This window comes from Labrus bergylta, chromosome 3 (genome assembly GCF_963930695.1).
Source record: "Labrus bergylta chromosome 3, fLabBer1.1, whole genome shotgun sequence".
NCBI lineage: Eukaryota > Metazoa > Chordata > Actinopteri > Labriformes > Labridae > Labrus > Labrus bergylta.
Genome location: NC_089197.1, coordinates 35,569,078 through 35,591,777, shown reverse-complemented (window position 1 = coordinate 35,591,777; position 22,700 = coordinate 35,569,078). Strand labels below are relative to the sequence as shown.

At 39.9% G+C, this 22,700-nt stretch overlaps 1 protein-coding gene across 1 annotated transcript; it reads left to right on the top strand.

The window, feature by feature from the left end:
* Positions 1-1,389: 1,389 nt before the first annotated feature.
* LOC136178609 (zinc-binding protein A33-like) lies at positions 1,390-15,633 on the top strand. Its single transcript, XM_065953218.1, has 3 exons — positions 1,390-1,487; positions 13,028-13,239; positions 13,513-15,633. The coding sequence occupies exons 1-3, from the start codon at positions 1,405-1,407 to the stop codon at positions 13,830-13,832; spliced, it is 615 nt and encodes a 204-aa protein (XP_065809290.1). The 5' UTR covers positions 1,390-1,404; the 3' UTR covers positions 13,833-15,633.
* The last annotated feature ends 7,067 nt before the right edge of the window (positions 15,634-22,700 follow it).

Sequence of the window (22,700 nt, the reverse complement as noted above, 5' to 3'; positions counted from 1 at the left end):
CCTCAAGAGGCCGCAGCCAGCCAACAAATGAATCTAAATTAAATTATGCTCTTTAAGCAATGTACCATAAATGTATTCAAAAAAATATATACACTCTTTTTAGTGCAAATGTAATAAGATGCAACAAAACTTCAGACAACAGGTAGACATACTGTATCCAACTTTAGCTCCTGAACATTCATTCATTCATCTATCCATCCATCCATGCATACGGGAGAGAGGAGAGCGCAACTGAAGTTGAGAAATGAACGACTCTTTTCAGTAAGTGATTCAGTTCAGTTCGTTTACCCAGATGATTCATTCGTTTTGAACGAATCGTTCATGACCGACACATCACTACCGCCCCGACTTCTTCCTCTCATGTCTCCAAAATTATATATAATATATTATTTAACATTTAGGTGTCGCGAAAATGTATGTGCTTTTTATAGCTGCTGTCAGTTTACAAATGGCTTTTATATCCAACTTAATTTCACTCAGCTGACTGTTCTAACATCCACTAACGATTGTGTTTCAGTCAGTACAGTGTGTGTGTGTGTGTGTGTGTGTGTGTGTGTGTGTGACTGAGGCTGGTGACTCGCAGTCTCGCTCGTTCACGTTCAGTTAATGTTTCGTTCACTGAACGAACTGAGAGGAAAAGCGGAGCTCTCGTTCAGTTCGTTCACTGAGTTCGAGAGCTCCGACGTAAATCACTGAACGAACTGAACGAGAGCTCCTACATGAATCACTGAACGAACTGAACGAGAGCTCCGACATGAATCACTAAACAAACTGAACGAGAGCTCCAACATGAATCACTGAACGAACTGAACGAGAGCTCCGCCTCCGAGTCACTCTCTTCCTCTTCTTGTACTGAACGTACTAAACAGAACGGTCGGGGAAAATAAATGTGATTGTTTTAGCAGCTTTCAGTTTTCAAACTGGAGCTTTATCCAACTAAATTCTCAGCTCATTATTTATTATTTATTCACCACCGGCTGTTCTCAGTACGATCGTGAGCAGAACTAAACGTTCGGCCGTGTTTCAGCTTATTAAATTCTGATTCACAGACAGAGCTGCAGAGAAGTACTGAACGATTCAGTGAACGAATCTTTTGAACGAATCACTTTACTGAACTGATTCTACTGATTCAGTACACTGAAAATAACTGCTTTTCACAACACTAAAGGGCGGGCTTTAGTGACACAGAGCTCCCGACCGACTCCGTCTTGTTGGTTCAGTCAGTACATATCACTGACATGAGAGGGAGAGGGAGGGCGGGCTTTGAGCAACTCTTACGGTCTGGAGAGAGAGACGGGAGAGAGGAGAGCGCAACTGAAGTTGAGAAATGAACAACTCTTTTCAGTAAGTGATTCAGTTCAGTTCGTTCACCCAGATGATTCGTTCGTTTTGAACGAATCGTTCATGACCGACACATCACTAGTGAGTCAGAGCTTAGGCTCCATTTTGAGAGGACAGAGCAGAAAGACAAACACGTCTGAGACAGGGTGAGTTTAATTCAACATTATTATGACTTTACTGTTTAAACCTCTGGTTCATCAGTTAATGAAGCAGGTTCATGCTGAGTAATACTTTAAAACTGATCACATACAGTGCAGGATCCGCTTTGTGAATGTGGACTACTTCCTCTTTTCAAAATACATTTGGAGTACACACTCACACACACTCTCAATCACTCACTCATACACACACATACATGCAAACTCTCTCTCTCACACACACATACACACACACACACATATATATATGTACACAGTCAAACACACTTACACACACACTCTCAATCACTCACTCTTACACACACATACATGCAAACTCTCTCTCTCACACACACACACACACACACACACACACACACACACACACACACACACACACACACACTCACAGACTCACTCACACACTCACACACATCAAGCTATCTGATATGTTTTGGGACTTTGTCCTCGGCTGATCTTTAATCCTAACTCTTGAGTTTCTCTCGTATTGTTTCCTGTTTGTCAGGACTCCTGCGGTCTGAGCTCAAAGTCAGCGTTAATGGTTTTCTCTCACGTTAAATGAAGTCCAGAGAATGACTCACTTTTAAATTTAATAGGAAATATTTTCTCCACCTCTTCAAGCAGTCACAACAAAATACTGCAACCTAGTAAAATGTTGTGACTGAATGAGGTCTGTTTTATGAGAAGGTTTTAACCCTACAGGCATGAAGGACTTTGTTTTATACCACGGTTGGTGATTAACTTTTTCACCTACGTGCCCCTGTGACTGGTGGATTCAAAAATCTACCAGTCTTGCACTTTTTAGGCAGTAGGGAGGATCATCCCTTCACCAACCCTGGGAATAAAAATTGCTGCATACTACTGAATGATGTCATTCAATAAATGGTGTGAATCAAAGGGAAGTGAGGATACCCTATGCAGACTGAAAAATAAGTGGGTATACCTATACACCTGACCTGCATATACCCTCAACTACACCACTGGAAATTAACTTGCCAAACGGAAAATCTACCCGCATTTGGTGCTTGGCGGGTACCAGTCTTACATTTCTTACCTGCCACTTTATTTTAACTGGCAGCACAATGTAATGACATGTAACATAATAATCAAGGCTTATAGTATTCAAGGAAAAAGACGATCAACTATTAAATAAAATACTGACATGCTGTTTGTCTCACTCATGAACATAAAAAAGTTTGTTTTAGTTTATTATTTTTGGGCTATGTCCTCAAAGGCTGATGAAGCTGAAATCAAACCTCGACTGAGAGGTAAGATAATGGATATATTGTTTTTTTGGGGGCTTTTTGTGCCTTTAATGCAGAGAGAGGACAGTGGATAGAGTTGGAAACCAGGGAGAGAGAGCGGGGAATGACATGCGGAAGGGGGCCACGGGTGGAAGTGAACATGAATACATGGGACGCGCGCCCTAACCATTGCGCCACCAGTGTGCCCTGGATATATTGTTTTAAAAGAATATGAGCTTATATGAGAAGAGTCATCACAGTCATAAAGGTTTCTGCTGGAAACTGAGTTTCATTTAGAAAGATATTTTTAAGTCACTGTGTGTTTTCTTCTCAGGACGTAGCGTATAACTGAATCTGTCAGGTTCCTTTCCTCTGCGTTTGTATTTCAAATGTCTGAGTTACAGTAATTTGCTTCTGTTGAAAAATATCCCATTTTCTAATGTAGCTGCTTCACAATAAAAGCAATACTATTTAAACCAGGAACTTTTAGTGGGAAGAGCTTGTCGGAAATAGAATGCGTGTTATATCGTGTTCACAACCTTTGTTTCAGAGCGCTTCTTACCAGCGCTCCTTGTTGCTAAATTACAAAAGTTAACTTCTGCTTCCCTCTGTAATGTCCGTAAGGTGTGTTTTACTTCACTTATCAAACAAACGTACGGCAGAAAAATGGGTGTACGGTCATTTCCACGCAAAGTTCGGCACTTATCAATTGTGAGCAGAGGGTACGCTAAAATCGCACACCAGGTCTCAGTTCGTGTACGCACGTTTTCAACTCAGTGTGGACTTGCAGTGCAGCGAACCTGTCTGTGTTGGAGAATAATTAGATCACACTCAGGGTCCGAAATTAACACCCGAAATGCGGGTAGATTTTCCGTTTGGCGAGAACTTTTCAGAGGGCTATCCGCCACAGGGCGGGTAAATGTTTTATCAAAAAGCCATAAATACTATGCTGAGTATTCAGCACGTTTGATGTAGCCTAACTGCAGCTACTTTTCCCTGCTCCTCTCTCTGCTGTCATGACTGTCAGCATCGCGGGGCACGCTGAGACACACCAACATACATTGCAACACAAACGCGCGCGCTCAAACTGTCTGCATCTAACTTAGCGATAGCAACATCATAAGTGTGAACATCTCCACACAGACTCTGTGAAACAGCGCTGTGTTACAAACACTTTCGATATGCTAGAGGATGCTAAATGCACGCTCCACTTTTCTCTTCCATCACGTGCAGCAGGAGCAGTCAGAGATATACACACGTCAAATAATGAACAGGCTGATTATATTAAGTGTCTAATATTGACAAAGCTAAATCAGGAGAAAACTTGTTTTGAGGATTAATAATTCATTTTTCTCTGATGGATTTTTGTTTTTAGCCTGTAATGTTGTAATGCAGGGGCAGTTATGAGGGGAGCAGGAGGAGCATGGGAACTACTGCCTACAGATAATACATTAAGAAAAAAGTAAAGGCCAGCAAATATATATTTTTACCATTTTTCAATTTCCTGATCTGATGACATCGAATCGATCGAATCAGTGACTTAAATTTGTTATTGATTAAACAAAACATAAGGCCTTCTCAATTAAATGTACTGTAACAGATGCGTATGGGACACAAAAACAACCTTTGTTATTTTGGCCGGTAAAAAAATATGTTTGGCCGGTGAATTTTTTTATCTACCTGCCACCTTGGCCAGTGAGTCAAAAAGTTAATTTCGGACCCTGATCATGTGACACACCGAAATGTGTTGTCACATTTTGTTATTGTAATTGGTTATTTTGTATGAATATTATACAAAAGTATCTGTGTTTTGGTTAAAGAAGTTATTTTGAAGTTGTTCCTGTATATGCCACAAGGGGGCAGCACCTCTCCTGCTGAGCGGGCTGTTTATTGTCTTTGCTGCGCTCTGCTTCAGTCTGGCAGAACGACAGAAGAGTGAATAACTACAGTCGACTCAGTGTGTTTTCTTTGTCTTTTACAGGTTAGTAATTGAAGTTTAAAACACAGAACTTTCACAATATGATGTAGATTTAATTCCACTTAAAGTTTTATTGGTTCTATAACGCTTTGTTGGTCTTATGTTTGTAAAGAGAGTAAAAAACGGTTTTGAGTGCTAGCATGCTAAGAAAAGTGCCTTGTGCATGACCGTAACTTTCAATTTCAATTCCCTTCTGATTTTCAGTTGGTCAAAAACGCTCATGATACTGTGTAAAATAAATAAATAGATCATTCATTCTGTTTATGTACAAAAGTAAGATTGTTACATAAGTTAAATGTTATTTGTTTATCTGGTAGCTCTGTCAGTTAACATGGTTTTTTCCCATTGAAAATCTTGCTAAGAGGCAAAATGCTAGTTTAGGTAATTAAACCATAATGAGCCTGTGTTTACATGGATGTTAATTTGAACAGTAAAATTAGATTTTGTATTTAGTGAATTAATCAGAGTGTCTGAAAAGCACTTAGAGAAGTAACATATTTTGTATGTTTTGGTATTTAAACATTTGTTTAATAAAAGTCTGGCAGAACGACAGAAGAGTGAATAACTACAGTCGACTCAGTGTGTTTTCTTTGTCTTTTACAGACACACTTTAAGCTGTAAGCAGGTTCCATCCCGTACCTGTTACTATCACACTATAAAAGTGCTTGTTAAGACGGATAGATAGAGGTTCACAGATTTACTGTTAGATAAGATATCTGAAATGTATTTTATATTATGCTTCACCTCATACCTAGATCATAACTAATTGGTATGTCCGGAGATTTAAATGATAAATACGCTGATGGGCCACATGCGTAATTGCACAACAGACACACATAGGACAGACTTCATGTGACATAATAACGAATAAAGAAATCCGTGGGCTGTAAGACAGAGTCAGGACCTTCTTGTGTTAAATTCTTATGTTTGGAAAGAAGGCTAATCGGATGAGAAGTGCACATTGCACAGCGTTTGATCAAACACTACTACATTTGATGCAGGACGTTTCAGGTTTCTCGTCTCTTTTAAAGTCTCATTAATGGAAAGCACAAAGCCGATTTGTGCAGCCGGATGTTATCCGACACAGATGCAGGTTTGCCTGTTCCACTTGTGCCTGATATTGAGGCTGAACCGATGAAGGAAGCCACGGCTGGCGTCCTCCGGTCCGCTCCGGATGCTGCTTGTTTTAAGACCCGCAACACTAGGCTACATTGTAGCGATCGTATTGGTCTGACCAGGTTTTTTTAAACTAAAAGTATAAAACTTTGATTATATTATAGGCTAGATAATGTACATTATATAGGCTATCACAGATTAAATTAATTATTAAAAACTCAGCTGGAGTTCGGTTATCCACACCAACGCGTTTGAGATTTCATGCAGGCGTATTTCTTCTAACGTGCTTTAATCCTACATGTCAGGCTGCCAAACAACACAATGTAACACCCGGTCATGTGTACGCTGTGATCAGCCAGATATGCACGTTTCATAGGTCCCACGTTCACCCGGTCATACAATGATTTCTACACCCATATCTGCGCTGGTTTCTACACCAGATTGATAAGTGAGGGCCCATGTGCATGTGAATATTTTCTTTAAATCAAATAAATATCACCAAGAAAACACGAAGACAATGTAAAGGAGTCATGTCCTGATATCAGCAGCAGCTCTACACCCTCAAAAAGATGAGTCAGACCAGCGTCTCCTCCGCCATTGCATTGTTATTGACAAATCTGATATCAGAAGTCCCGCCCCTTCTTGAGTGTGATTGGTCGGTGAGGGAGAAGTGACATTGATCAGCGTGGCGCTGTTCTCAAAGTTGAACATCTTTCAACTGATAGCGTTTGAGTGCAATGACTAAAAACAGCAACATTTTCACATAATCATTCACTTGAATCATTTTGTGGATATATCATTTTAAATCTGTCGACCATCTAAGGGTCATTGGTTTAGGTCTGTGTGGATGTAACAGTTTGTGTAAGACTCTCATAGCAGCAGATCTATTTTTGGAGAGGAGCCGAGTGTATGTTGTGAGCTTAAATGACTTGAATGTAGATATCTGACAGTTTCAAGTGAAGGTAATGTCACCTCTCTAGCCTTTTAGAAGTGTTCCCAAATGGTAAAAGAATTTGTAGGCTGTACCAGCTAACAGATTATAACAGGACCGTTAACATGAAAAGTTTGTCAGCCATTTGTGTTCTGTTGCTGTTGTCTGACCTCGGCCCAATAAATTCTAAGATAAGCCACTGTCTGTTTCACCATTTCATCATTGGACATTTACAGCAGAAACATCATGGCGTCATGATGTTCTTACATGCTTTTATATTTTTATGTCTTTTTCTCTATATGAGTAATGTGCAATATATGTTGTGTTTTATACATGGGTCTGTACTTTTCTGTTGACATGTCGATGTGTTTTTCTATTGTTTTTATGGATTCTACTGTGAGGCCGCTGGATGTGTACAGCACTTTGAGCCCAAGACAAATGTCTGAAGTTATAATATTTACAGCTGCTCCTTTGAGCCCAAATCAACGCCACAGCGCGCTTCTTTTTATCATGTTGGACTTGAGACAGCGAGGCGTCAGTTTAAACACACCTGAAGCTGGTTGACCCGCTGTTAAAGAGATGCTAGTCTGTGCTCTGTTAATCATGTTACACCAAGCAAAGCCTTTCCAGCATATAGAGCACCATTGTGACCCTCGCTCTGCCACTGTGGTCGGTAGGTTGAGCAAATTCACCCGCCAAAAAGACACCCGTATGTGACGAGTGCTGATTTCCAACCCTGTTTTATACAGTTCTAGTTGTACAAATGTCCTAAAGGTCATGGTTGCTGGCATTATTCAGGGCAGATCAGACGGACCAATCATGTTAGGATCAAAACAAACTGCACTGAGGTGCTGCATCAGGTACTTAGGCAGACAGGAAGGAAGAGAAAAGAGAGAGAGTCTCCTCTGTCCAGCTGTCTCTCTATGAAGAGTGACTGGTCTAAAAGTCTTCCTCCAGTCTTCAGTAATGAACCAGGACCCTCAGATCAGAAGATGAGTGATCGAGGAGACAAAGAGGAGGACAGAGCAGAGTCTCCTCTGTTCAGCTGTCTCTCTATGAAGAGTGACCGGTCTAAACGTCTTCCTCTAAACTTCAGTAATGAACCAGGACCCTCAAATCCACAGTAAGAAAACTTTTTTTAATCACCAAACTGTCAAGCTAAAAAAAGAGTCCTGAACACCATAATGTGTTGATTTTCTTGTTTTTAATCATCAACCTGCACACAGTGATCATACAGAGAAAGTCACTGAACTCATAACAACATACTAAGGATTATATATATGTATTATATGTTTATAGATAAGATAATATGATTTCAGTATTGACTCTTTGGTTGTGTATCTAGTCGTCTTCTCTGTGATTCTGCAGGAAGTAGTCTTTCAAACTGATCCTGAAGTTTAGTGAGATCTGCTGTGATCGTTTGCTTTGAATCATTTTTTCTGTTGTGTCTTTTTACATTTTTTTTTAATAATAATAATAATAATAATAACTTTATTTATATAGCACCTTTTAAAAACACAGGTTTACAAAGTGCTTTGACAAACAGCAAGAACAAAGCAAACTAAACACAGAAAAACATTAACAACAGTAAGAATATAACAGATGCAAAATACCAAAAATAATTAAAAACAATTCAACAGAAAAGAACCCAAAGTGCACGATACCCAACCAGACATATATAACCCAACCATCATAAGAACCATCATAAGAACCCAGGAACACAAGAACCCAACAACATGAGCTGAGACCAAGAGGACCAAAGATTTAAAAAGATGTAAGAAACTAAGAGATAAAAGCAAATAAAAAGCAATGAGAAGGTAAGCGCAGTAAAGGAAATAAAAACAAGTGGTTAAAGGATCAAAAAAAAACCAAAAAAACCCAAAACTATAATATTAATAAAAATAAAAATTAACTATAAACATGACTACACAAAGAGATCTTTTTTTTTACTGAAGTACTGCAAAATCCGGTGTAAGATGCACTTTTAATACCTGTTTTTTTTCATCTTAAAAGTTGGCTGGGTCTTACTAATATACCAGTATAAAATGTTGACACGAGCCATCATTACCGCGGGTGCAGAAGTCACCATCACTGTGTGCGACCGGACGCGATTAAAAAACCATCCCCATTCATTGGGCCTGATTTACTAAAGGTTTGTGTGTCTAAACACGTGTGCAAACTTGATACCACCAGCAAAAAATGTGTTAACTGATCTACTAACGACGCACAGTGAGGATTGAATCTTTCATATGAGCAAAACAACACGCATTGACCATTTAGTATGTTTGACTTAATGAATATTCAATATGGGGCGTTTCTGCCCTAGAAAGGAGAAAATGCAAATAAGTTAAGTTAGTACACGCATTGTGATTTACCAAGTGGACAAAAAGACTGAGGTGATTGTGACGGTGTCTGAGTTTAACACCTTTGAAAAGAACGTGCTAACCCAGGAGACCAGTGTTACACACAACAGACTGCTGTTATTGAAGTTAGGAGGAGACATAAGTGCAACAAAAGAAGACATACAGATCGCTTTATTCCCCACACATGTTAATATGTTTGGAATGACAGCAGGAAACACCATGATTAAACTATATTGTTGCCTATTTAAACAAAACTGAACATTCACAGCCTCTGCATTCTAAAGAATTTCAACATTGACGTTTATGTCTTCCTATTTCCCTCTTTTCACCAACATTATATTTTAAACTGGGATTTCTTTTTTCTCGGGTTGCGCGTCTCGTGCCCTCCGGTACGCTCCTCCCTCTACAACCACTACGCTTAACTGCGGGGACCTCACCACTGCTTGTACCCCCGTCTTCGATGCCTCTTAGGAAGAGCGTTTATGTCCGATCAGACACAGCGCTGGCCAGTTATCTTGTGCGCAACAATGTGCCGAGTGTCACACCTGAGCGCCACAGAGGACACAGCTCACAGCTCACACCTCATGCACAATGTATGACAATTTATCTTCAAAAGATGGAGGGCAGAAAAGAGAGGCCCTGTTTAATGCCAAGGTTTTCTTTAAGCCAAATTTTCTTTTTGTAATATTCAGTTTTATCTGCTATAACTCAAAAATACTGTACGTTTATTTGCCTCTCTCACTGATACCTATTTTGCGCTTGCAGTCATCCTGCTTTCTGTCCAAACTCTCCGTGATGTAAACCAGTAGAACACGCAAAAACCTAACTTAAATAGTACCGCCTCCACAAGGTTTACACCTGGCGTCATTCACGCAAATTTTCTTAGTTGATCACCCGAAAAATTGCACACTCACCAAATTTTTTGGAGTGAACACACAATTTAGTACTCTTTAATTGGGACCTTAGTAAATCAGGCCCTCAGTGTATTAAGAGCTGATTGCACGCTGTTCTGGGAAAGATGGCGACACAGACCAGTCTGGCTGCGCTACTTTTTCAAAACTTTTCCCTCAAGAGGACATAATAATTAATTTACAGAAAATGTAGGATATTGTTCCATAAATAAACCTTGTGGAGTTATTTTTTGATTGAAAGAGTCCTTTATTAAAGTTAAAGAGAAACAAGTGGAGTCGGGCAGAGAGCTTGCAAGCTAGGGTCTCTGCTTCACAACTTTCCCTGCAGGCTGAGAGCTCGATTACCGTACTGTAGCTGGTGGGAGAGCAGACTCCACAAAGAGAAAACAGAGTAAAATGGTGACAGCTGGGGTCTCATTTATAATCGTTGCTTACGCACAAAACAGGGTCTGAAACTGGCGTACGCCTTTTCCCACGCAAAGTCTGTGATCTATAAAAACAAACGTGACGGTAAAATGTGCGCACCGGTAAGCAAACTGTGACCCAGGCGTACGTTCATTTTTTTTGGAGGCATGGGAAATTGGCGACACAGACGGTGAAGTGGTGAATTGAAGCCTGCAGATACATATTGATATCTCTTCCACATTTTATTTCACTAAATATCAAAATTTACTGACCGATCCACGTCATCATAATCATTCAAACCGATGGTTTTATTTAGGCTATAATCGCGCATGTAGTGAGCCGTTTCCAATAAGTAACTTTCATTATGACAATATATAAACATAAAATAAAAAATAAAAGTCTGCCCCATACATATTTCATCAGCGCTGTCTCGCCTTCATTATCCCGGACGGACCTCAGAGGACCGGACTTGTACACTAATGTAATCACTGATGTAGAGTTCAACATTAGACTTACACAAAGACCATAGAGCCACCAGTTTTCATTAATATCTTTCAATATCGTGCATTTATCATCAAGTGTGGTTTTTAGTTTTAATAAAGATGACCGTGTCAAGACGCACAGAGACACGGCGGTGGCTTCACACATTTCACCTTCTCGTTACTCAGCATGTCTTCATAAGCTGCACATATTTACTCTGTAAATAATTCAAGTGTGGACATTAAGTCAGGGCATCTCTGACAGGATCATTAAGCCTATATATCCTCATAATTAGTCACAGAGCAGACGGAGTTTCCCACGAAAAAATGTGGCCAACAATCAAATGTTTTTGTTCGTTGATCAAACCTTTGATTACTAATATGATAGAGTGAGACAGACTGCTGACTGACGTGAGCACTCTGACAATATGAAGTCAGTGTGGGTCCTGTAAACATGTAAACATTGCAGATATACTCGTGTGTAATGATGAACGCTGGATGTTTTCGTGGTGTCATTCTCTGATTTTTCTTCAGTTTGTGATCCTCCTGCTGCAGTAAACTATCCATATGTCCATTTTATCCTTCACTTCATTCACAACCTCCTCCGTTTCTGGGTCAGAAAGTTTTGTTTCTTTGTCTAAACTTCCGGGATCCAGCGCTGGAAACCTTAGCTCCGCCCCCTCATTTGTATGCATTTTCATTCACAAGCTGTTTTGTGTTGAGCGTTTATGGTTGAATGTGGGCGTGTAGAGGGCGGAACATGGGACTAATCTACATGCGCACATTTCCAGGTGGATCGTGATTTATAAAGGGAACATTGCATGCAGGTGTGCGTACGAACTGTTTTATAAATCTGAATCATTTTGTGTGCACGCCATTTCCGGGTTTGGGCACACGTACATTTTTAGTATGGTTTCTACGCACTCTTTTATAAATGAGACCCTTGAACAGTAACTGCAGGTTTTGGACTTTGCTGAACACAATAAAAAATTGTCATGCAGGAAGACAGTGTAAACTTTATTTTCTCTCCGAGAGACCTTCAAAAACACAGCGCGTCTTATACCGGTGCAACTTATATTTAAGATTTTATGGTACTTCTTTTTTTAACTCATGACACAGCTCCTGCACATGCTCAGTGTGCAGGTCATGACACAGCATGTGCAGGTCATGAAACAGCATGTGCAGGTCATGAAACAGCTCTCTATAAAGCTGATTAATAACTTTTCAAAGGGCTCAGGTCTCAACCTAAATATTAAACATTTGAACTTATGGCTTTTAAAGATTGTAATGTTCCCCATATTTGTAATAATCCAGTGAATGACCAGGTCACATACCTGGGAGTAGTTTTCACCAAGGAGCAAAATATAAGGTGCACCTTAAATTGTAATCCCATCGTTGATACAAAGAGATTTATCTCTGAGACGAAGGACCTTGCTCTCAAAAACTGAGGGCATTTCCAGACGCACTAATCCGGCTCTATCTTTGGATGTTGACTAAAATGTAACCAAAAGATTCAATTATATGTTGTTGAACTTTATGTGAAAAAATAAAATACATTATATTAAAAAGAACATGACAATAAACACGAGTCAATGTGGGGGCTTGAACTTTTTAGACTTCACAGCTCTTAACATTCAAAGTGAACAGGCTGAGACATTTTTAAATAACCCAACATCTCTATGGAATATGATTCCTAATTATGTTTTTTCTAAAGTTGGTGGCCTGTAATTTTATTACTGTGCAACTATAATATCAGTAAAATCACGATCAAACTATCCAACTTCCATAAACAGATACTCTTGACTTGGTCTCTCATCTTGAAACATAACTTCTCTCCACACAGGTATTACATCTGGAACAATAAGTTAATATGTTTTTTGAAAACTGGTTGAAAATAACATCACACTTGTAGGTCAGTTATTGGACTCAGATGGTAGACTCTATGGTTACACAGACAGACCTCTGCACATGCTCACTGAGGAGGACATGGCACACCTTTTTAAACACTGCTTTTTGTGATTTTTATTTGATTTAGTCCACCACTGGTTTCTAAATGTCAGTCTCAGTTTTCATAGCTTTATGATTTCCCTTATCTCCACAGAATAACAAAGGGGTCTGTTTCTGTGGAGGAGCAGCTGTCCAGCTGTGCTTTGTGTCAGTGTGTCCTGAGAGATCTGGTTTCTACCAAATGTGGACACTGGTTCTGTAGACAGTGTCTCACCTCATACTGGGACCAGTCTACTTCATCAGGAGAGTCCTCCTGTCCCCAGTGTGGAGAACGATCTAAAATAAGACGAGGACTGCAGATATCAAGTAAGTCCAGCAGTGTAATAAGTAAGACTGAAGTCATTGTGTCTAAAACAAGACAAAGCAGTTAGTATTTTCATTGATATATAGTTAAATGTGACATTTACATTTTATCTGATTCTTGCTGTCAGTTTATATTCAGTATATTTTATTTGTCTTTTAGCAGCACACATTTATTACAGGGATGTTTTTGTGTTGTGTGCTTAATGTGTAATAAGGAAAATTGTGTATTTGATCATTTTATAAATCCAGTCTCAGGATATGTTTCTTCTCTTTCAGCAGATAGGGGTCTGCAGGAGGTTACAGATGAACTTAAGATCAGTCTGAGGAAGAGATATGAACATGTGATTGAAGTGATGAAACAGGAAGTAAAACCCTTCTCAACAAGACAGAAGCTCAACCCGACCAACAGAACCAAAAGACAGAAGATCAACCCGACCAACAGAAACACAAGACAAAAGCTCAACCCAACCAACAGAAACAAAAGACAGAAGCTCAACCCGACAAACAGAAACAAAAGACAGAAGCTCAACCCGACAAACAGAAACAAAAGACAGAAGCTCAACCCGACCAACAGAAACACATCAGAGTGGTTCTGACAAATGGCGTCGCTGGTGTTGGAAAAACCTTCTCAGTGCAGAAGTTCACTCTGGACTGGGCAGAGGGCTCAGAGAACCAAGACGTCAGTCTGGTGATCCTGCTTTCATTCAGGGAGCTGAACTTGATCAGAGATGAGAGGTACAGTCTTCTTGAGCTGCTCTGTGTTTTCCATCCAACATTACAGAAGGTCACAGCAGAGATGCTTGCTGTCTGTAAACTGTTGTTCATCTTTGACGGCCTGGATGAAAGCAGACTGTTGTTGGACTTCACAAACTGGGAGATTGTTACTGATGTCACACAGAAATCACCATTACACACACTGTTCACAAACCTCATCAAGGGGAATCTGCTCCCCTCAGCTCTCATCTGGATAACTTCTCGACCTGCAGCAGCCAATCAGATCCCTCCTTCATGTGTTGACAGGGTAACTGAAATACGAGGCTTCACTGACACCCAGAAGGAGGAATACTTCAGGAGGAGGTTCAGTGATGATGAAGATCTGTCCAGCAGAATCAGAATAGTTATAAACTTAGTATTTTAAGATATGATTTTATACCCTTCATACTATAATTAATGTGTTTTTGAATGTTGAATGGTATAATGCTGATTTCATTCCCATACAGGCGGAAATCGTCTAACTGTCTTCAGGTTGGACGTAATGTCTATTTCATTGCATAATTGTTTGAAATGTTTACTGTCGGAGATAATCCTACAAATACGAATATTGACATGGTGATGTTCATATGATCAAAGTTCTTATTTATGCTCTTAATAAGTAAAGAACTCGGAGTGGATTAAATTCAAAGTTAAACATCGGAGGCGGGTTAGATATTAGGCCCTGCCCCCTCGTAAAAGTAATCCCCAGGATAAAGTAGCTCGTCTCTCAGGAGCTCTCTCTCTTGTAAATTCTTCTAAAAACTCTCGTAAATTTATCTTGAAAAATCTTTCTTCACCCTCTTAGATGTCTTCTTGTTAATTCTTGTTTCGAACCATTTTGTTTCTTCAAGTTTTGCCGACGCAAAACTCTTTGAATTTAAGTCCGGATTCGCAGGACCTGCAGAACTCGAATCCAACTTAAACCAACCCTGATTCTTCATGCACGCATTCTAAGGTTTTTTCCTACAGCCTAAGATTGAGCGCCGCTTTCTTTTTCTCCTTTTTTTAAGTATTGATCATTCGTCTTCCAGAACAGTAATTTTTCTAATCCTCACCCTTGACTACAAGTGACCATTCAAGTCAAGTGAGGATCAAGAGCGTTCAATCCTGACGAACGTTAATTGAGACTCTTTGAGCCGCTGAGAGAACGACCCCCAGACAACCGCTTGGACCGCTGTGTTTTTCTTCAAACCCATCTCATTGTCGACTCCGACCACACCTGCTACGGCGGTTATCGTGGGCCACCGGCATTCCTGATCCGAAAGAACTTGACGGGAAGTCTTGGTACCACTCGGCAGAGTTCAGTTGAACACTACGCATAAGTAAGGAAGCGTTCTGATTATGAGATTGGGGTGTTGAGTCAAGCTTGTGGTATCCGAATCAAAGCCTCAGAGTCAACTTTCATCAAATTTATTAAGTTCCCTTTTCATTTTCTTTCTCAAAATCCCACTTCGTTAAATCCCTCAAACAATATAGTTTTAAACTCCAAAATTGACATAAGGATCTCACCATGGCAACTTAAAACAACTCAATATTATTATTCAAGTTATATCACTGTCGTAATTATACAGATATTACCTATGCATTTCCTTTAAACTCTTCTGTTCATAATTTTTCTTTATTAAACTTTCATATAAACTTTCAGTACTTTGTGTAGTTTTATGGTTTTACTGCTTGAGAATTCATCCCAATGATATGAGACAGATTTATAGATTCATTAATTACTACAGGTAATATTAGTTTCCCTGCTTAACAAGGATGGTGCCCAGAGTTATATATATATTAAATATTGAAAGTAGATACACTACACAGGGAAGTTCTTCTGAAGCTGGGGAGGCTGGCATTTGAACATCTGGAGGATGGAAACATCATGTTCTATAAAGAAGACCTGGAGCGTTGCGGTCTGGATGTCACAAAGGCCTCCGTTTACTCAGGAGTTTGTACACGGATCTTCAAAACAGAGTGTGTGATCTTCCAGAAAACAGTCTACTGCTTTATTCATCTGAGCGTTTAGGAGTTCCTGGCTGCAGTCTACATGTTCCACTGTTTGACAAACAGGAAAAGAGAGGCTTTCCTTAAAGAGAGCAACATCATTTTTCAAATTCCTGAAAGTGATGACTTGTCCCTGGAAATCTTCCTGAGGAGTGCCATGGAGAAATCCCTGAAAAGTAAAAATGGTCACCTGGACCTGTTTGTTCGCTTCCTTCATGGCCTCTCTCTGGAGTCCAACCAGAGACTCTTAGGAGGCCTGCTGGGTCGGACAGACAACAGTCCAAAAATTATCCGTAGAGTAGAGTCATCAAAAACCTGAAGGAGATGAACAGTAAAGGTATCTCTCCTGACAGAAGCATCAACATCTTCCACTGTCTGACGGAGATGAACGACCTCTCAGTACATCAGAAGATCCAAGAGTTCCTGAAGTCAGAGAACAGATCAGAGAAGAGACTCTCTGAGATCCACTGCTCTGCTCTGGGCTACATGCTGCAGATGTCAGAGGAGGTTGGACCTGAAGGAGTACAACTCATCATACCAGGGACGACTGAGACTGATTCCAGCTGTGAGGAACTGCAGGAAGGCAAGGTAAGTCCAGATGTGATTTAATTTGAGTAAAAATAAGCTGTTTAGTTCTTCAAATATGTACTATAAAATATCTAGGTTTGTGAAAACAGTGTTTATCTGAAATATTAACAAACTCTTCATTCACTTGTATTTTGTTAAAAGTTTTCTTGAGCTGCTTTAAATGCTGTGAGTGAAATATGTCTTTTTTTAGATCTAGTGTTTACCAACTTCAAGATCACAGGTCATTTGTTTCATTATAATCCCTACATTTACTATTTTTCTTTTATCATCCTATTAGTATCAGTAATAACAATAGTGATTATTGTTACAATAAATATTATTATCATTACAACTAGGGCTGTCGCGGTAACCACAAAAATGAATAACCTCAGAGAGCTCAGGATTCCCAGGAAATGATGTTGTTAGTAACTGAGATTTACAGATAGCAACATGCAGTCATATGATCTCACATAGAGAGAGAGAGATGGAGAGAGAGAGAGAAAGAGGGAGAGAGAGATAGAGAGAGGGAGAGATAATGTGGTCATTGGACAGTTCTGTGTATTTTTCCTTGTTTGGTGCGTGACATTTCTGAGAACCGTGCTGAGCAACTGACCAATAACGACAGAGCGGATCGGCAGACCAGTCAGAGCAGACTTGGCCCACGTTGGGTCTAACAGTGGGGGCTCAACAGAGTGTAGCTGACAGACTCAAAGCGGAGAGGGAGCAAGGAGGAGCAGTACATGAAAACAGACACTTTTTTCGGACTTTAGCAATTGTGAATGTACAAAAGTAGGTACATATACGAACCCCAAAAAGGACATAATATGGGCTCTTTAACACTTACATAAAAGAAGGTCCTTACTTCGTCTTAGAGCCCCCCGGATATCTTTATTCGTTATTATGTCACGTGTAGTTTGGCCTAAGTGTGTCTGCTGTGCGCAATTACGCATGTGGCACATCAGCGTATTTATTATTTTAATCTCCGGACCTACCGATTAGTTATGATCTAATGTTGATGTTCTGTATTCCTAAATATTTCATATTTCAGAGGCTAAAAGTTGTATTTACTATCCTCTGGAAGTTTGTCTGGCCTTTTAAAGTAACTGTTTTTAGTTTTTCTGTTTTAATTTGTCTCAGTATTTTCTGCAGTGATATTCCTGTGCGCATGAACGTTTAACATGTATTTACTGAACGCAGCCTCTCTAATCTTTAATCTTTAAAGTAAATCGATTAAACAAACAAAAAATAATCAAATAAAACACTCAACTAAATAAATCACCTGACAGCTCGCGCTGCTCAACATTATTTAAAAAGTAATTTAGCCTACAGAGATCATTTGAGATGGAGCGTCATATAAAATACATTTGAGATATCTTATCTAACCAAGAATCTCATCATGCCTTGCTGATATCTCTAAATGGATGAATGAACGGCACCTTCAACTCAGTCTTTCAAAGACTGAGCTCCTTGTCATCCCAGCCAGTCCCTCTGTGCAACCACAGATCAATATCCAGCTTGGAACAACCAAACTCGCAAAGTCTGCCCGGAACCTGGGTGTCATGATTGATGACCAGCTAACTTTTAAGGTTCAAGTAGCCTCGATTGCCCGGTCATGTCGATTTGTCGATTACAACATCAGGAATATCAGACCTTACCTGTCAGAACATGCTACAACAGCTCCTGGTACAGGCTCTTCACGCATCAACTCTCTACTGGCAGGTCTTCCTACATGCATTATCAAATCCCTGCAGATGATACAAAATGCAGCAGCACGACTGGTCTTCAACCTTCCTAAAAGAGCACATGTCACTCCGCTGTTCATCTCCTTACACTGGCTCCCAGTTTCAAATTAAAAACTCTGCTGTTTGCTTACAAAACAGCGACAAAAACAGCTCCTCCTTACTTTAACTCTCTCATCCAGGTCTACACTCCCTCCCGCCCACTGCGCTCTGCCAATGAAAGGCGTCTGATCCAACCTTCACAACAGTGTCCTAAGTCTCTGACTAGACTCTTCTCCTCTGTTGCCCCCCGGTGGTGGAATGAACTTCCAAACTCAATTGGATCTGCAGAGTCCCTCTGCACCTTTAAGAAAAAGCTAAAGACCCAGCTCTTTCATGAATACCTACTAACTTAATGATGATGATTTCGATATCATTGATGATGATGATGGTTGTCATGATTGTTTTTGTTTGATAACGATGACTTATAAGATGGTTTCTATACTGATTAGAGCTCTCAAGAACTGCCGTCAATGTTGTGCTTTGCCTCTGGTCACTTCCTGTCAGCACCTGCGTGTCCAATCGGACTCAAAGCTGATTGTTTGCTCTTACTGACATTGTTCCCTTTTTTCTAGATCCTTGCTTGTGTTGTACTTACTCTCTGATGTATGTCGCTTTGGATTCAATTCAATTCAATTTATTTGTATAGCATCAACTCATAACAAGTGTTATCTCAAGACACTTTACAAAAAGCAGGTAGAATACCTTACTCTTTGCCTGTTAACATTACAAAAGAGCAGGTAAAAAGACCTTACTCATTGTTATGTTACAAAAAGCAGGTAAAAGACCTTACTTATTGCTAAATTACAAAGACCCGGCCTATCCATCATGAGCACTTTAGCAAAGCAGCAAAAGTTTCAGTGGTAAGAAAAAACTGCCTTATTAAAAGGCAGAAATCTTCGGCCGGATGCCCGGCGCAGTCTAGGCCTGTGAAGGCTGTTTCGTCATGAGCCGGGGATCCGGCCGAAGATTTTGAAAAGGGATAGGGGGAGAGATGGGATAAGATGCAGGAAGAGGGATAGGGAGCAAGGGGGTGGGGGGAGTCAGACCGTCCATCAACAATCCGGTGGGGGGGGGGGGGGGTTGTTCTGGCAGGATATCTGGATAAAAGCGTCTGCTAAGTGAATTGTAGAATTGTAGAATTGTAGAATCTAACAGTAAATCTGTGAACCTCTATCTATCCGTCTTAACAAGCACTGTCATAGTATGATCTAATTATTCTCCGACACAGACAGATTCGCTGCACCACAAGTCCACACTGAGTTGAAAACATGCGTACACGAACTGAGACCTGGTGTGGGATTTAAGCGTACCCTCCGCTCACGTCCAAATTGATAAGTGCCAAACTTTGCGTGGAAATGACCGTACACCCATTTTTCTGCCGTAAGTACGTTTGATAAGTGAGGGCCTATGGGTGTAACCCACAGCACACAGATTCCCCTTAAGTAGACAGGTTAATTACACACACCTGAGCAGGTAGACAATGAACTCACAGGTAAAAGTACAAGGTCTCACCAGTAGGTGGCTCTTCAAAATGTAAGAAAAGATAAGAAAAGTGAAAAATGTGGAAAAAATAAATAAAGAGATAGGCAAAACAATCATGATAAATCAATATACAAGCAACAAAATCTCTAGAGCAACATAGGCATCAGACCACAAATACAAGAAAAACTATAAAAAAGGACTGAAATCAGTTTCCTCATTGAGTCCTGGATATACTGTAGCCTGCATTTGGTATATGTAATACGTTTCTCTTTGCAATAATAATTTGATTTAATCACCATGAATATTCTTTTGGATTGTTTCTAGGTCTTGGTTTCCTCTTCTTTTATAAATTTTTGTGTCCCCCACCAAAGAGAACCCTCATCACATGTGTCTCAACTTCTGAGCTCTCTGGACTTTTTTTTCTCTCTGTAGCTACATATTTCTTCACTCTAAGCCTATTTAGCATCAATACATAGGCTATTTTGGCATTTGACCAGGTGGAAACGGACACCCTAATTATCATGGAAGACCATGTCTGATTTACAATGTACCTGAGCTCTATCACGCACAACATTATTTGCATCCACTACAGTATGAAAGAGTGGGGATTGTTCTCCAAGAGGACATTTGTTTGTGGAAAACAGACATTCCCTGCGACCATGAGCTGCATGAGCTCTGTTTGATGGGGATGGAAGAGAACAACATAGCACAGTGTCATAACGCTGCAGAGGCAATATGACTTTACAAAGACCTGAGGCCTTTAATAAGAGCACTCCTGCCAGAGCCTCATCACTGATGTTGTAGCATACAGACAGATGCACTGTCCATGGTTTTAATAATGATGATGATGGCATCTCCAGCAATGAGGCCTCTCCACAAGTTTACATTTTTCAAGTATCATTGGCCTTTGCTTCAGTTGATGCTGTGTTGAAATGTTTACCAAGATGATGTGATTTCTGTGTCGTAGGCCAGGTTGTTAATGTTGGGTCTTGGGACCAGCAAGGGCACTTTAGGGTTTTCCAGTCATGGAATTCTGGACAAAATCATATATAGCTTTAATAAAATATTCTCAGATTTGGGTCCAAGAGACAAATTTACATAAAATGGGGGTCTGTGCCCTTTAAGTGTAACAAATGTGAGGTCCATGCTGTGAAAATGTTGAAAATCACTGTAAAGTAGGCCTGTCATCAACTAAAGGCTGTGGCTCAGTTGGCAGAGTTGTCGCCTCTCACCCGGTAGGTCAAGGGTTCGGTCCTCCGCTGGGCAACATGTCCGGTGTGTCCTTGGGCAAGACACGTAACCCTGAATTGCTCCCGCTGCTTCGGTGGTGGTGTATGAATCAAAATAGTTACTTCTGATGGATGATATTACATAGCGATCACTACCATCAGTGTGTGAATGTGTAGTTGTGACATGCGATGTAAAAGAGCTTTGAGTAGTCAGAAGACTAGAAAAGCGCTATATAAGCTCAAATCCATTTGCCATTTAAAGAAATTCTTAGTCAACTAATAGACATAAAATTGATCAACTAACTGATTAGTTGATTTCATCGACAAATCTGTAAAGTTTGAGTTTTCCACATGCAACAATTCAAAAGGACCTCCTTAAATATCATGCTTATCAGCGATGTCCTTGTAATTACTAATTCAGCATGGTAATAAAGCATTAGAACTGACTAATGGACTAACAAAATCTTAGTTGACACATTAACACAGTTAAAAAAAGACAGTGAAAATGACAAACAGTTGAAACCTTTTAATTGATGAAACATTTTCATTGCAAACATTGCAAACTCATAAGACATTGCTTTCATTTAAATAACATGAACTTTGACCCGGAAAGTGCAGGGTCCTATTTTGGGGGGGGGGGGGGGGGGGGGGGCACTGCACTATTCTAAATCAAAGTAAGCAAAACAAAATAATTTCTCAAAATTGGCATATGAATAAAATGCATATAGGCCTAACATATGAGGTGCGTCAGAAAAGAAACAGGACTGGGGTCACAAAAAATGTATTTCAAATCTAAACTACAAACTACATTTCTTGAGTCTTAATGAAATTTTATCTTGTTATCAATCTGGTTTTAGAAAATCACACAGTACAGTCACAGCAGCTACTAAAATAGTAAATAATATTTTTATGGCCCTGGATAGCAAACAACACTGTGCTTGTCTTTTTATTGATTTTTCCAAGGCCTTCGATACGGTGGACCATGATGTATTATTGCATAGACTGGCTAATATAGGATTGTCTAATTCTGCTGTTGGTTGGTTTTTTAACTATCTTGCAGACAGGACTCAATGTGTTAAACTTGATGGCTGCTCCTCTGATACTTTGGCTGTCCACAAGGGGGTGCCACAAAGCTCTATATTAGTCCCTTGTTGTTTACTATTTATAGTAATGATTTGGGGAAATATGTCCAAAATGCAAATGCCCATTTTTATGCAGACGATACTATTATTTATTGTTTTGGAGAGACTGTGTTAAAGGCTGTTGATCGCTTGCAAGCTGCTTTTAAAGAAACAGAAGCCCAACTCCTGTCTTTAAGACTGGTACTTAATGTAGATAAAACTAAAATGATGATCTTCATGACATTTCAAGGTACTCTTATTGAGACCGTCTCCACTTTTAAATACCTTGGTATCATCCTTGATGAGAATTTCTCTTTTAAACCCCATATCGAGAACCTGGCAAAGAAACTAAAGGGGAGATTGGGCTTTTATTTCAGACATAAATCTTGTTTTTATTTTGTTTCGAAAAAGAGGCTTATTGCAGTTCAGTTCAGTTCAGATCTTTATTGTCCCTGGAAGGGAAATTTGATTTGCAGCAGTGGACACAAAAACACAACAGATAAACAGACAAAGGACAGTGCAACACAACCTGATGAAAT

Coding starts and splice junctions, on each gene's coding strand:
- LOC136178609 (XM_065953218.1), top strand. CDS start 1,405: ATGACCGACACATCACTAGTGAGTCAGAGCTTAGGCTCCATTTTGAGA. Junction 1,488..13,027: donor ACAAACACGTCTGAGACAGG/GTGAGTTTAATT, acceptor TTATCTCCACAG/AATAACAAAGGGGTCTGTTT. Junction 13,240..13,512: donor ACGAGGACTGCAGATATCAA/GTAAGTCCAGCA, acceptor CTTCTCTTTCAG/CAGATAGGGGTCTGCAGGAG.